At 42.7% G+C, this 15,986-nt stretch overlaps 1 protein-coding gene across 1 annotated transcript in view; it reads right to left on the bottom strand.

The window, feature by feature from the left end:
* RPS6KA2 (ribosomal protein S6 kinase A2) overlaps positions 1-15,986 on the bottom strand; it is a 153,916-nt gene that overhangs the window by 21,109 nt on the left and 116,821 nt on the right. Inside the window, exons 12-14 of the mRNA XM_026044739.1 lie at positions 10,979-11,081; positions 6,174-6,304; positions 4,353-4,478 (exon numbers count right to left, since the gene is read on the bottom strand). Coding sequence (XP_025900524.1) covers positions 4,353-4,478; positions 6,174-6,304; positions 10,979-11,081 — 360 coding nt within the window. The remainder of the gene's footprint in view (positions 1-4,352; positions 4,479-6,173; positions 6,305-10,978; positions 11,082-15,986) is intronic.

Here is a 15,986-nt window from a genome sequence, read left to right as displayed (position 1 = left end):
AGATCCCACGRCTGTCAAGATTTGATGACTTCTCAACTGTTTTTTTTTTTTCCTCTGTTTTCTTTTTCTTTTGCCTGTTTTAGTAAATGAAGGCATATGTGTTTGGGATTTCTATTTTCCTTAAAAGAATCCCAGATGATGCATCGCCCTGCAGTCAATCTTGGAAGACTACCTCTTTTTGTCATTCATGCTGTCTACATTCTGCACTGAACTCCTGACATAGTCACGGGTCATGAAGAAATGGTGCAGAGCTAACTAAATACTGCTGCAGAGCCTCCTGCCTTCATGCTAGCACAATACTGCCTCAAAATGAGCAGATCAGATACACGAACACCAGTATATGGGAAAATGGAGCTTGAAGAGATTGTGAAACAACTGGAAGCCCTTCAGCACAGCCCTACAGTGCCTATGTCACTTGCTGTCATCAGCATGTAAATGGAGGTATATGGCATGTCTCATTACATAGGGCTGCTAAAAACATCTCTCCAGACTTACCAACTTGTGTCTATTGATCACATGTTGACACCATTTCTCTGGTATTATATTTTTTACAGCTACTAAATACGTAACTCCTCCCCAGCCTGTATGTCTCAGACATGCCAAGACACATGGATTTTCAGTGCTTACAAATTGCCAGAGTTACACGGGAAGTGCAGCTCCTACTGGAACGCTAGCACAAGCGAACTCGCAGCCCAGAGGCAGCCAGGCTGCAGAATTCGGCATCGCTCACGGAGCTGGGACTTCTGCAACCAGGTGGTTGGTTAGTGCATTACAAACATAGGAAAAGGTCATGAAAATCACATGCCTTTTGAGATCCAGATCCATTGTAATACTGCATCGACAAAACTGGATTTATCACTTGTGACTATCCCTACTGTATGTTTTCTTTATCGGGAGGAGAAACGTGTATTCTGTCCTTTCATCCAGCCATTTTTCTTGGCTCTTAATAGCCTGGGAAGACTAACAATCCTTAAGATTTAACCAACGAGGAATTCCTTTTGACAGGGAGAGGAAAAGGCTTGGAGCTGCTGAAGCTGGCCCCATACCACCCAACCCTGCAACACTGACAGTCGAGAGCTTTCAGTCCTTCTAGGCTTCCACCACAGACCTTCCTCCACTCACAGGAATCCCTCTCTTCTTCTCCAGCATCACTCTTTTCTTTAAACGACCTGTTTCTCTAGATGCTGATCTAATTGAAGTAATTTGATCTTATTTTCTTCTGCTTGTAACCACATGATGCTTGTAAGAGTGCTCAGTAGCGCCATTCCCTTAGCTATTACAAACCATTCTGTCTACTATAGTCAGAATGATCAATATCTTATCATAAAACTCTGAAACACAGTAGAGATCTGTCAGATGAAAAATGCTCTTTTTTTTCCCAGCTCTTATGCACTTTTCATAAGAATGAACTATTTTTTAAAACATATTTACATGTATTTCATAATTGTACACTAGTTTCACTTGGGAATGAGATGGGGAAAAAATAAGAAATAATAATAAAAAACATGTATTTGCAGTGGAGTATGAGAAAAGGCTCACTAAATCAACCTCACAAAAAAACCTATCAGGCTCACAAAAAAACCTATACTGACCCAGGCAGGTTGCTACCAGCTTCTGAGCAGACTCAGTTTGCAAGGGTGGGTGTTTGCAAGGTTTTTTGTTGCATGGTATTTAAATGGTCTTAGGAATGGAAGAGCATAAGACTAAATTTTTAAATATTGTATTCAGGAGCCTGAGGGCATGTCTAAAATAAATGTAGAGCCTGTTATTAGAATGGCATCTTTAAGCACAGTATGGAAGAGGGGAAAGAATTTGCAGGCRAAGTCTCCTCTGCAGCTTCAGCGACTGGGTTCGCAGAAGCAGCCAGGTGCCCAAAGGGGCAGAGAGGCTCCCGGAGGGATTTCTGTAGTGGGAGACRTGCCTGGGTCTCACCAACCACTGAAAGGAGCTAAACTGCACATGTGTTCAAGTGCTTTTACAACGGCAGCAAGGCACTTGTATCTCCTGTTGGACATCTATCAGATCTGTAAGCCGGTTTGTTGCAGGAGGCTAGCAAAAGTGACGAAATGCTTTGTATTTTAACAAATATACTCCTTTTCTGAGTTGGAGAAGGTTTTGTTTTGCTGAGTTATCTTCTGTGTGCAGGTCTGACTCAGTCACTCTGGTTCAGCACCCCGCTGCCTCAAMCCAGCACCTCACAGCCTAGTAAGTAAGGCCGGGAGAGCAGCACTCTCCCTGCACTGAGAGGGATTCTCACCCAGTAACACCGTGTGCATCTCCCTGCACCCATGTCTTTCCCTTAACTCCTTCACTACTGGCAGGTCCTGTGGGGAGAGGGAATGATGTCAGCGGAGCTGTCAGTGCTCCATCCCAGCAAGGCAGTTGCAATGAGGTGACCAAGTATCAGGTCAACAGGGCAGCTGCCTATCATAGAAATTACCTAAATTACCACCATACATGTTTCTTTTTTGCTTTTCTGTGAACACTATGCATTAGGGAACAATTAACAAATTATACTTACTGAGAGAAATCAAAATAATCTAATCACAATGATTTTTTTATGGAGGTAAGGGATGCATATCAAAAGAACTGATACATAATTACACTATATAATTATGTTAACACTGGAACATCCATGTGTTTAGTTTGGTCCAGATTCTCCAAGGAACTTTTAAACTATTACTGCTAAGAAAATGCTGAAACCTACTGAGTTCAGGCATTCAGACATCTTTGAGGACCAGGGCTTTTCTATTTTGGTTTCATGCTTGCTCTATTACATTGATGATACTGTCAGCAACGGATAGAAATAAAATCTAGAACACAGGATTTTAATACRCGTTTTGTTCATCACTGATGTCATTTAGTTACACAAAACCCATACCCTGTCTCACATAATGCCATCTGCTGACAAACGAACTGGACACTACAAAAATTGTGATTTTTCCATTCATTAAACATGAAAATCCTAGAGCATTCAGGTACAAGCCCATAGACCAGCTGCTAGGTCTGTGCTCCTGTTCATGGTGTAGGTGAAGCCTAGAAAACTCTACTGCTGTTTGAACACTAACATCAACAAATTGTGAATTATTAGTGATTTCCAGATTTTTGGGGCCACTGCTGGCAGACCTCAAAACTTTCATGGATCAGTATCCAGCTTGATAACCATTCTTGCAAAGAAAATAAAAAGAAAAAAAAATGTTTATTAGTATTCTACTGACTATAACTTATCTCATGGAGTGCAGAATTTCTATCACTTCATTAAGCTGTCATCATTAGATCTCACAACAAACCCACAACCTTATATATAAGCTTATATATCTTTTCTGAGTTAAAAAAAATAAAAAAGTAGACAGGCAATGGGGACAAATTCTTCATTTACTGAAAGTTGTATATTTCTTTAGGTACCGACTTCACAAAACTATTTTTTTGCCTTGTGCTAATGTCTAATACTCTCCCAAGAGACCACACAGACTAAAAGGATATAATTTTATTGTCTGTTAGTCTTCTCAAATTCATCATATGAGTAATTTCACAGATTTAATCAAATTTTTCTCATTTTTGATGAAAGAACAAAGCAATTCTTCTCTAACCTGTCAGTACTGTAATTACTACTCTCTTTTTGCCTAAAGAAACTTCAGTATTTGAGACTTCCTCTACTGTGTATCTCCACAATCTCTTGCCACATACACTGGTCTCTTCTGGTCTTTGTAATAGCTGGGTGCCATTTACCCAGGAACGCTGAACAGGGATTGCAACACAGTCCTCTGAGTGTGACCTTCCAAAGGAATTCTGCTGAAAAAAACATCCTTGCCTACCAGGAAAGATCCCTCTTGTATATACACCCTAGCAGCCTGCTAGCCCTCCTACTGCTGCTGGTCATGGCTTACAAAGCATTTCTTGACTAAGGATCAAGTGGGGAACCATGTTACTGTAAATTGCTATGCCACTAACAAAYTTCTTCTATTTTGATACACAATGTCAGAATTACTACAGAATGAATGAAAAAAAATCAATTTCATAATCATAGAGAATTCAACTTTGCCATCATTTGGTATGTTACTTTGTTTATTTGGGTTGATTTAAATTTAGGTTCTGTCAAAGATGTCTTATCTAAAAAGCACAGAGAATGTCTGAAATGGTTAACAGGATTTCCATGCAAGACTGTAAAGGTCTTTCCACTCTGGAACTTCATGAGATGACAATGTAAGAAATAACATAAAGCTTATCAAAAATCTGTCATCTTCTGAAAGAAGAAAAAGGGCCACTTGTACCAGCAAGAAATGAGCCAGTAATAGATCCCCTGACCCACCCACTGCTCCATATTTCTGGCATCTACCAGAAAGATTTCTTACCTTCACTGCAAATTCTGTTTCCGTTGCTTTGTGAATGCATCTCTTGCACACAGAATAGGAGCCAATTCCTATGTCCTCTTTGATCTCATATCCATCTGTAAAGTGAATATTGTTCCCATGTAGCTGCTATRGGGGAAGACAAAAGAAACAGGGCAATCAGGACCCGGGGAGGGAAATGCAAGGACTAGCCTAGTGTCAGTAAAGGAAGTGCTTGATCTCATTTTCCTCACAGAATTCTCTATTCCTTAGGTATGTTCCTAAGCACAGTTCAAAAAATCTGAGACTCTTACCTAAACAAATAGGTCCCCACCCTTTTTAGCACTTTTTGGTCTGTAAGATGGAGACATCCATGTAGAAATAATGGCAAAAGCAGATTTGATTTTCTGAATTCTTTATGGAATGCATACAACCACTTCCCATCTGAAATTCTTAGGGAACTGTGTGCCCGAATCCTCTGCCAAACACATATTTCTGGACAAGATAAACTTGTTTCTAATTACTAAAGAACCAGATCACTTATAAACCAGTAAGAGCTTTACAAATTTCTAGTAAGATACCACACACATGCAAACTGGAGCTCTTGTCAGGAATACATTTGATTATGACTATAATGTGTGAGAGAAATTATTATTTTAGGTCAATCCCACCTAACAAATTATATTGCTAGTGATATAGGGAGACATTTTACAATTTCTGCTTTTATTTATTGAAAGGTATAATACAAACCATGSCACCACTAGTAGATAAGACCTTTGGAAATTATTTGGGCAGCAGGATTTGTTAGATCATGATGGCTTTCCAAAGTCCAAATCTGAAGCCTTACTGCAAATAACATTCAAGGACTAARGGGATGACCAGCAGCTCTGAAAAGTCTCCAGGATTCTCTGTCTCAAAATGCATCCTCACTAGCTAAACTCCAGAGAGAACCTTCTAAATTGTAAAACACACTCTTGTTATATGCARTAAACATTTACAAACAAAACCAATAAAAAGCACACAAATATTCTAGAACAAAATTACTTGGGAAACRTTTCACTTATGGTTCCATGAGAAAATGTTAAAGAATATAACATATCCCATGATAAACTCTTTTTTTTTTTAAYATGATGAAAGCTGATACTTCAGGCAAAGATCCTCCCCTTATAACTTTTTCCATGGGAGAGAGGAACTTCCCTGGGAGCACATTTTTGAGCAGCACAGTTCTCTCTCCTGATCCACAGCTCCTCTAACATATTGAGCAATTTGTAGCAGTTACACCCSACCTAGACCAGCAGCAAATTGCAGTAACTGGAGAGCATGTTGTAGGGAGTATCAGGCAAGTATCAAGTGTCTGGCAATTGTCTATCCCCCATCAGGCTGCTCTGGGCTCTTGTGTGACAGCACAAGGAACACGGAAACCTCCTACACCCGGGGCCTGGGCTCCACATCTACAGCAGTGTTTCATGAGGCCCCTCTGTCAATGAAGACTCCATCACATAACCCAAGGGAAACCCACGAACGAATTCCCTGGAATGCACTTCATTCCTTGCCCTGTATGCACAACTGGAATAGTTTCCAGTACTTGGAAGAACTTTTCATCTGACTTGTGAAAAGGTGTGGTTCCTCTTTCCTTTGTAAAGGCAATGGAGATTGTAGGCAGAAGGATAAAAGCCTCTGGGGGAAAAAAATCTCATTTTCCACCTCTTTCAAGCTGTGTATAAACAAATGAGGGTTGGATAGCTGTGAAGGACCAGTGAGAATTGGAATTGCCTCACAGTTTAAATGGAACATGCCCAGGTGCCTCTGCCCATCAAATGTGAAATGTAAAAGCAGCATCAGTACCTGCACAATGGGATGGACGGTGATTTTGTGTGTGTCTTGCTGTGCAGGCTCCTGCACCAAGTTAGAGGCAACAAAGCTGAATCCTCTGAAAAGATGATGAGCGTTGGCACTCGGAGGAACACCTGGGGAATCTGCAGGGGAAAAAAAGGAAAATTATTTCATGAGCTGAACAAAAGACTAGAAAATAATAGCACAGCACCTGCAACAAAGTCACCCCTGCTAGTCATGAACAAACCCTGCCAAATTAGCAGATTCGTGTGAATACAATCCACCTCCATATGAAGACTTTGATGTGCTTCCTCCCTCCCTTTCCTCTGGGGAGCAGTGGGGTGATATTGTATGCAGTGACTTCCCCTCATGAGCAGAGAGGCTCTTTCACACTGTATTTTCATTTTCATGCAAAGCCCTGAAAGCGCCAGGAGTCTCTGCAGAGGGGGAAGGCACAGGCTGGCYAGGCTGCCAGAAAGAAGGGACAGCTTCAAGGCTGGACCTCTTTTGGCTCAGGAGGGATTTTCAAGGGAGTGCAAAAAGCTGGAAGTTGCTCTCTCTTTCCCATGCAGCACACTTTGGCTACAGAAATTRTAAGGGTCAAATGCTATCCAGTAAGGAAGTGAGTTGCATGGGCCAGCAGAAAGTGGAGGACAAAGAATCAGAAGCGAGAACATGACGGTCCCCTTGTGACGGTTCCCGGCCTCGTAAGGATCCTTCAGGAACGTCCTCAGGAGCTCTGGCCCACTCCAGGGAAGAGGCCACAGCCACAGACATGTCCTCAGGGCAGCAACATAGCGGGAGGTGTTTTAAACTACCTTCATGCAGATTTTCTCCCTGCACCCTCCCTGAAAATGGAAAGAGTGATGAGTTCAAAGAGGTCTGAACTACTCTGCCTAAGAACCAAACAACTAAAGAGCAGTTCCTGGTACCTGTGCTATCACTCTGCAAAAGTAGAAAGATTTGCACTTAAAGCTTTGAAAAGCTTTAAGGAGATCTCTTCATCACATATATGTTTTGCTCTAGATCATAAGCAAGTAAGAGAAGCATTTGCCAACCATTCCTGGGGTAAATATAAAACCTGTGCTACACGGATTTTCTCACCTTCTCTTTGTCCTTGTGATCATCTCTTCCTTCATATTTTTCCAGTGCAACATGTGAGTTACCACAGCAAAGTTAAGAGCTTAAACCCCCTGTAAAATGCTGCCCCCTTGTAGGGARTGTGTAACTACCCTGTTTCACAAGATTCAAGAACATACAGCCCCTCTGAACCTGACATCTGACTCACCTGCCTACACCGTGAGCACCAGGGGTGAGTGTCAAGGGGGACGCTGTGGGGCACTGAGGGTGCCTGCCCTCCCGGCAGCACGCGAGAACGTAAGCATTTCCGTGGGGACATTCTCTTTACAAGCCTATCGGCCAGAGGAAGGTTACTCAGAATAGTCCTTCTGAAGCTGGAATGCAGCAAAGGGAACTGATCTATCCAGTAATAAGGGAAACGCAGACTGCAGCTCATTCTGTATCCCATACAGAGCAGTCTCAACTTTGCTGGACGTCAGGAATAAGCACAGCAAGTTAGATCTCCCTCCCATCCTTTGGATAAACATGTTTTGGACAAAATGACGTAGGYTCCTTGTTTATCTTAGTGTATTGACAGGCACTGTCTCTGCAAACACAGGGGGGTGAGTCACTCCAAACCTCCTGCATCACTAGGCGCTTCTTACAGTGGCAATAATTTCCCAGGCTGGACTAATTAAGAAAAAGAATGCATGTTTTGAAAGGGGAATGAGACCAATTCAAATCTGAACACTCCTGAACTCTAGAAGAGTTATGAGTCAGCTCCACACTGTAAGTGGCAGGTCATTTCTACCTGAAAATAACTATTCCTTCATAATTCGCTGCCATCTCTTTATCAGTGTGAAAGAACTACTAATTACTTGGTTTTCAACATCAAATACTGATCACTGCTGACCTGATACACCCATCATATGAATGTATCTTTGAAAAATCTGTGCCAAGTGCAAAAWCGTGTTCAAACCACATTAATTAAATGCAGTATCTAATTAGGCATGAAATCTAAAGATTTTTTCCTAGTCTTGATAAATCCATAATCATTTGATATGCCTGAGTTAGACCCAAACAAAGGCACAGATCCTGCATAGTGGTTTTATTTCTAGAAGTGGAAATCATAATCATCTTAAATGACTTACTTCACTGTATTTCACTGGGGTTAGCAAGCATTATTATCTTACTTGCAGAATAAGGTGAAATTTTACATTCTTTTTCTCAGCAGTAAAGCCAGACAAGGATGCTCCCTCCTCACACTTATTCTTTCCTCCCTGCTCTTGTACTGTTATTTATGTCAGTACAAGCACTTGAGGAGTGCACTGTAAGCCAGATAGTAAGCTGGTGATCTCGCTAGCTAGCGTGGCTTGATCCTTGTTCAAACAGCTACTTTCAACCTGAATCATTTCAGCCCCCTGTTCCCTGTAAGCTGATTCAGCACAAATGAATCCAACAGTAGCGGATTTGGGAAACAAATGGCCAGAAAAAAGTGACTCTTCCAGTCAGATGAATTCCTGAGAAGAAATGCTGTGAAACTGAACTTCTAGAGATGAAGGGATCATGCCAGAAAGTGCATCTTTGGCTTGCTCAGAACAGAGCTTAGGAACGCAGGGAAAGCTGATTTAACCCCTGGCTGCWGAAGGGCTTCTGTGATACAGCCAGCTAGGAGGCTGGCAAGTTACTGGAGCCAAAACTTGGACACCAAACTGTGTCCTGAAGTAGAACGTCTTCACAAAGACAGACTGCAAAGTGACTGTGTGTATCTGTGCCTTTTTTTGTTAATATCTTTCTGACAGCTTCATTGAAACTCGGCAACTGCACTGTCATTGTGAAAACTAAGCTACTATTAAAGTGCTTTTATATGTTAGTGACAGGGTGAATTTGCATGTGTCCTATGTCATAACAGAAAAAACCCACAAAATAAAAAGGGTTCTTGTTTGATTGCACTGGAATGAGAATGTGTACAGCTCTACAACACTCTCTTAGGATATTCTCCCTACTTGGTCAACCCAACCAGTCAGCATTCACTAAGCTAGACTCATAATTTGCCATCAGGACAAGGTTTAAATACAGATTTTTGGAGGTGAAATGCTACTTTAAGCATTCTCTTTCATATATCCTAAGCCTTTCCTCATTGATCTTGTCAGGCAACTGTATGGCCAAGGTCAACTCAAAACCTCACCAGGGGACTGCTTACTTGCTTTTTTCCCCCCAGTGTGGTGTGATTTTTCAGTGCAGCAGCGGCACAAGCAAAGAGATGGCCCTGACACAAAGCCAGCTGCAGCTGGGACTGGACTTACCACTACAAGGCCCTGAGTGGAGGCAGGCAAAGGAAAACAGAGCAGGGCTGAGCGTGGGCAGCCCAGGGGCTGCAGAACACTTGCTGTCATTTGCAAGAGCCTTTTACCACTCGGAAGAGCAAAGCAACTCACGTTTCTATCACATCTATTTTTAAACCATAGGATTTGATTCTCAGGCCACATTCCACAGTATCACAGTATCACAACGGATCATTTCCTCTCAGCAGGCCTTCCAAATCAGTGCTCTGCCTGAAATATTACACTGAATCAGCAATACCACTAACTTGTAGAGTCTGCAATATAATCCAGCACACGCATGAAATACGAGGGTTTTCCTGACACTAAAACTGATGGAGGGTGAACTTCYACAGCAATCCAAGCACTCCGTGCTTCTCTGAGGCTCTCCAGGGCAGCACCAGGGCCTCGAATTCTCCCAAGAACAGACTAACCTGCAGTTGCCAGAGTTTCAGAGAAAAGGGCACAGGGGTTCCTTGGAAGTCTGAATTAAAGCTAAAAWCAGTTGTGAAATGTCTGGTATCCAAAGACCACTTCCTTCTGTACAGCAGAGTAGGAATACTAGAACACCACTAACATGCATTGCAGATGGGTGCACATTCCACTTGGGCCCAAACAGGCTGAACTGTAGCTCTTCTCATGGCTTGTGAAAGCCAGTGCACCCTCAGACTTGGAAAAAACGCCAAAAACCTAGGAACCAAGAGGGGTAACATATTTCACCATGTACCACTATCTCCTATCCCAAGAAAGGGGATTAGAACTTCAGATTTGAATAAAGGTTTGGGCTAGTTTGAAGCAGAAAACTGTCCAAGTGCAGTAATACCTTCCCTTTTACATATACATATACCTATACATATACCTATACATATACATACACATACACATACACATATACATATACATATATATAAAACATTAAAAAAGCATTTATGTTACAAGCATTTACTAAACGTGGTAGGCCAAACTACTTGTTGACGTAACTCCACTGATCAGAGAACTTGATCATTACCCATCACTGTTAAYCATGCATCGACTTCCATCTCTAGCCTAAGCGTTTTCATAATTAAAGGGAACATCTATGGAATATAAAATTACACGGTAACTTGCAGAGATGCAAGATGCTGCAAAGTGCATGCTGATCTAATTAAAAACAGTTAAATTCAACTAACATGAGCAAMAATAATAGCAGTAAAATAAATAACCAACAGCTATAAAAATGCAAGCTCTATCCTTCCTGAGACATAATCAGTGTGGGGTTGATAAAATGTTTAGAAGYTTCTTTCCTTGGAAATGCAGAATACTCTGCTTCCAGCTGGATATTGCAGGATCCACTAATCCCACAGATGATCAGACTCTTTGATTCAGTTGGAATGAGGAGGAAAGGAAGAATAACCTTGCTCACTAAGAAGATCTTTTACCATATGGGAGCTTACTGACCTGTTGGGGTCCGAGATGTGAACTCCGGATCAAAATGAAAGGTGTCTTCTGGCCGTCCCACTGCTGGCTTGAAAGGTGGCTTGATTTCTTTCCTATACAGTTTCTACATAAACAAGAAGAGATCACAGTTACCAATATAGCAACATTTTGCATGTGAAGATATGTTCCCATGATTTGTTTAGGGTGTCCACTGTGAGCCCTGTCCTATACATCTTGCAGGATTAACCAAGATGGGGATGTATCCATAGTTCTGGCTCCTGCTTAACTAGTGAGATTAAAATCTGTGATCTGGATGGTCTCTGCAGTTTTCAGTTATGAGAAGCCAGGATGTAAATGCAGGTGTCTCGAGTACAAATTTAGCCAGCAGACTGGCACAGTATTCCAGCTGGGAGCACCTGGAAATTCACTGGTTTTTAAGGGCAGGCTGGGAATGTACACTGGTAACACAGGAAACTGTGCATGGGTGAGTCCTGCAAGGTGGCCACCACGAGCAGCACACAGACCCATGGGGGAATGGTGACTATTTCCGTGTTCACTATTTTTAAAGAATTGGTAATATGCTCGACATCCTGCCAAGCTGAACTGAGCCAGCCTTGCTGCTTGGGGCTCACAACTGACACAGAACACTTCTCCTTCAGACATACCTGGAAAAATAGAAAGGGAACTGAGAGGGGAGGCGATGAGATCAAATTCTCACTAAAAGATGTAGGAAGAAAGCTCTAAAGAAGGATGGGGAGTCATGTAAAAATCCTAAATATTTAGGAGAGGAGCAAACGCAAGGAAAAAAAGCAAGAAACGGAGGGAGGCAGATAACAGACAAGCCCTGCCGTGGAAGTGAGTTTGTGTGTGGGTGAAGGGGCACACTGGGATGCTGCAAATTCCCAACAGGTGTATGCCACTACTCTCAGCACCAAGCATCTTGTGGGCTCTTTACAAACGCCTGTGCTTCCCAAGGCTTCCTTTGCAAGCATTAACACACACACACTGCAGGAGGTGAACAAAGCGAGGCACAACATGCCTGGATCTGATCTGACGCCTGCAGAGGTTAAGGGAAAGATTTTGGTGCTCCCTGCCGGAACCGGCCCTAGCTCCATGTCCTGCGGAGGGCAGCCTGGAAAGCGGAACTCCGATTTGATTCCCTGCCCCTTGTTCCAGTCCCTAGGCCATGTTCCCTCTCCAGCAATACTTTTGTTCTCAGGTTTCAAAGGATGGAATTAATTGCAGCAGACAGTCCTCAATAATTAATAGCCTGAGCGAAAATACAGCGTTTCTTTTGAACCTTCAAACCACAGTAAGAGCTTGAGAGTTCAATTTTTTTTGGACTGACTGCAATGTGTATTTTCAGGTTAACTCTTCAAACAACTTCATAACGAGCTGATGTTTTAAAAAATATTTAATGGAGATTAATAGATGCTTGTCCAACTCTTTGCAAGCAGGAAGATTTTTTTTGACTGTGGTTTTTGTGGTGACAACTTCTATAATATAAAGCATGTGGTCAACCTAAGATATATACATATCAAAATAATTTCAACTTCATTTTGCATAGATAAATAGAGGTTCTTGAAGCAGGACATTCTGTAGCATGGTATTAGCATCAGCATAAAGCAGATGTTTGTGGCTGAATTATGATTCCTTGGCAAAGTGGAGTGAYGAGACTGGAAATGATGCTGCAATAATTAATGGCCATTTCATCATAAAAAGTTCCTGCTTGCGTAAAGCTGCTCCGTATCTTCTGAGAGGAAAAGAAATGGATAATTGCTGTGAGCCACAATGGAAAGCCAGGCTTCCAAATAATTAAAAGCCAATTGCAATCTTAAGCAGGAAGTGTCCCTCACCAACCAAAAAGGAGCAACCTAGTAATTAGTGTATGTATTTTTGTGTCCACACCAATTTAAAAGAGAACTCAGTAACTTCTGAGGGTTCTTCCATTGCCAGGATTTTACCTTGAGAGATGGATTTGCCCCCAGCCTCCCTTTACTTGTCCTGCTACACAACCGCGCTCCTTTTGCCGCACACAGCAGCACGGTTCCTCCCCGAATTCAATGCACCCCTCATCCTGTGAGGTCCAAAAACTGGAAAACATTTTAGAATCACACATCATCCAGGAACTGCACTCCCTTCAGATTATTGCAACCATATTCTTCCTGGCTTCTTAATTCCTCCTCCCTCATCTGTAGTTTCTTAGATGCTGTTGGAGCCACATTTGTGTTCCGCATCCCTAAGCCACATCCTCCACTACTAAGGAGAGACCGAAGATTCATCACGAGTCACATGCCACCTAAAGATGTGTAATCACAGATCTGCTTTGCTGGGAGGGGATGGAAACAAAGGATGTTTCTGTATGAGGGAAAGGAACATACCTTGAACATAACTGAAACGACAGTCTTTTCTATTTCCTTTTCCATTAGTGATAAGAATTATTTCTGATGTTTCTGATCAGATGAGTGGGAACAGGAAGGGGTAGACTGCCATAAACATTTTCCTAAGCTTTTGAATCAACTAACTAAACAAAATTATTGAGGAACAAGAACAAGCAGCACAGTGTCCTCTGGCCTTTCCCAYGCCAGCCCAGCTCTTCTTTAGTGAAACACTGCAACCAAAGACAACTCAGCAAAGCAAGCTAACGTATACAAGAGACCAGCACAATTAGAGGTGAGGCACAACACTTCTTCCTCTAAAACAACCTTACCCTAGAGCTTGCAATGCACAACTTGACAGAATTCAAGTGTCATTATTCAGTGGCCACACCATAAGCCAGAGTTTTCACAAGATTATCTTGCTATTGGTTTAACTTGAGGAACTTGTTCATCTTGGGGTTAAACAAGAGCCAGAGATGGTGTGAGGATGGAGAGGGGATGTGGCTGGGGTGAGCAGAGGCATGTCACCACAGGTTTGGGGACAACTAGCTGCACTTTCAGCTTTGCTGTAGGGGAAAACTGTATCCTCCTCTTCCTCCACTGGGATCCCTCTGACTCACCTCTACCTTCTTGAAGAGGGATTCAAACTCTCTCTYATGGCTAAACTTCCACAGGGCCTCTTTGGGACTATATGTCCCAAGGGCATCCCATACACGTCCCATACATTCTGTCAAGGGCAACCTACTGTAGCCCACGGGCCAAACTCAGAGCAGTGAATTGAGACAGAAGTTCAGACACATCCACATAGTGCTGTGGCAATTCAGGAAAAAGATGAAGCAATCTGCACTGAAACTTTCCGATTTTGCCGATTTGAATCAGATTGTGCATAGTTACTTTAGTGTTATTCACATAATAAAAGTTAAATGTAGAGTGCCTGCAGGCTTGCCCTGAAGAACTGCACCTTGGAACACTGCACAAAGCAGTTGTCTCCATGAGGCAGAAAATGATGGGAGGAGGACACTCTGGCCATGCTTCTCTTTTCCAGGATTGCATCTATTGCCTTTAGGTTCCGTGCTCACGTGTTGCCAGCACTGCTGTGCTTGCCATGAGCAACTGCAGCATCGTGGCAGGATTCTGCTTTACRCTGTGTGTGTTGCTTGCACTGTGAGAGCTGCCCTCATCTCCACCAGGCACCCTGTCTGGCTGTGGCTGCTTTAACACAAGGAAAGACGGGAAATGACTGGGAAATAGACGACCCCAACAGGATCAGTGCTTATCACTTGCTTCAGTGATAAAGGCAATGACCAATCCTTAACCCCAAACCAAGGGGGACAGCTTTGGCAGTACTGTGAGAGGGAGATGTGAKGTACACATTTCTCTCTGTGATTCTAATGAATATTGCTGGGGTGTTCAGRCATCACACGGAAAGCAGCAGCTGCCAGTTCCCTTTTGAACCTTCTTTTAAACTGAGTTGAAGCAACTCAGTGRTTAGTTCCCTGGGTATCATGCTACTTCCGCAGCAGCAAAAGTTTGCTCAACAAGTGGCCTTTCTTGCACTGAGTTTCTAGAGGACACTAACCCTGCTAGCATCCATGGCAATCCAAGGCTCTAGATGGAGGATAATTTCAGGACAGGCCCATAAAGCTTCTTGCTGGTAGCTGCAACAATCGTGTCTATAATGGCTGCAACAATCGTGTCTATAAGGCAGCTTAGAAGCTCTCCAACAAAGTTTGTGTCTTGCCCTCGGAGAGTTTAATATATTATAGAATAAAATATATTAACGTTCATGACTGGCCTCATCACGGTGGTTGTTTGCTGACTGCCTGCAAGCTGATGGAAGATGTGTTTGGCTGAAAAGCAAAACGTGAGGGTCCCTGGGACTCTTACCCTGCCACCCAGGCACATCCGTGCCCGAGGCATTTCTGTTCCCTGACCCTGCTCTATTTCTGTCCATGGAGAACTTGCTAGCAGTTGGCTGGATCATCACCATAAGGCAAGGTCTTGGCTTCAGCTCTGGCCAAGGCTGGGTTCACATCACTCTGCATTTCATGCAAGATTGCTTCTGTAACTGCACAGGCCTTCCRAGATCTCCATAAGTGACAGTAAAATAACGATTAAATGAACAAATCTATTACAAAGATGATAATCGATGTGGGAAGTAATGACACATTTGTCCCCAAGACAGTGCAATAAGCACCGATTACACAGAACTGAAATTAGTCTTTACAGCTCTACAGCAAAGTTACAGGACCACATGAGACATCAGAGGGCCATTAAATCCACCTCCCTCTCTGGCTCCAACCCATGTTCCCATATTCCTGGTCTCTTCCTGAGAGATGTTTCCCTAATCTACCTGAAAAGCTTGTTCAGATGATGGGGGTTTATATAGCCTGCCTAGGAGAGGCATAAAGTTACTCCTGAAAGAATCAAGCCAAGGCAATCCCCAAATATCACGGGGCAAGGTGATCACGAGGGTCTCACAGGCCAGAATGGACCTTGCTGAACTTCCAAGATTGAGAGCCTTATTTCTCTGTGCTGCATTACTGAACTGCTCCACTAGCAAATTCAGCAGAAACTCTGTCATGCTGCCAGGGTCACCACTTATATAAGATGTAGACCTAAGCTGCATTTATTTTGAATACAAAGCTGAG

The sequence above is a fragment of the Nothoprocta perdicaria genome, unplaced genomic scaffold (assembly GCF_003342845.1).
Source record: "Nothoprocta perdicaria isolate Ctin4 unplaced genomic scaffold, notPer1 scaffold_38, whole genome shotgun sequence".
NCBI lineage: Eukaryota > Metazoa > Chordata > Aves > Tinamiformes > Tinamidae > Nothoprocta > Nothoprocta perdicaria.
This window is presented reverse-complemented; position numbering and strand designations above follow the sequence as displayed.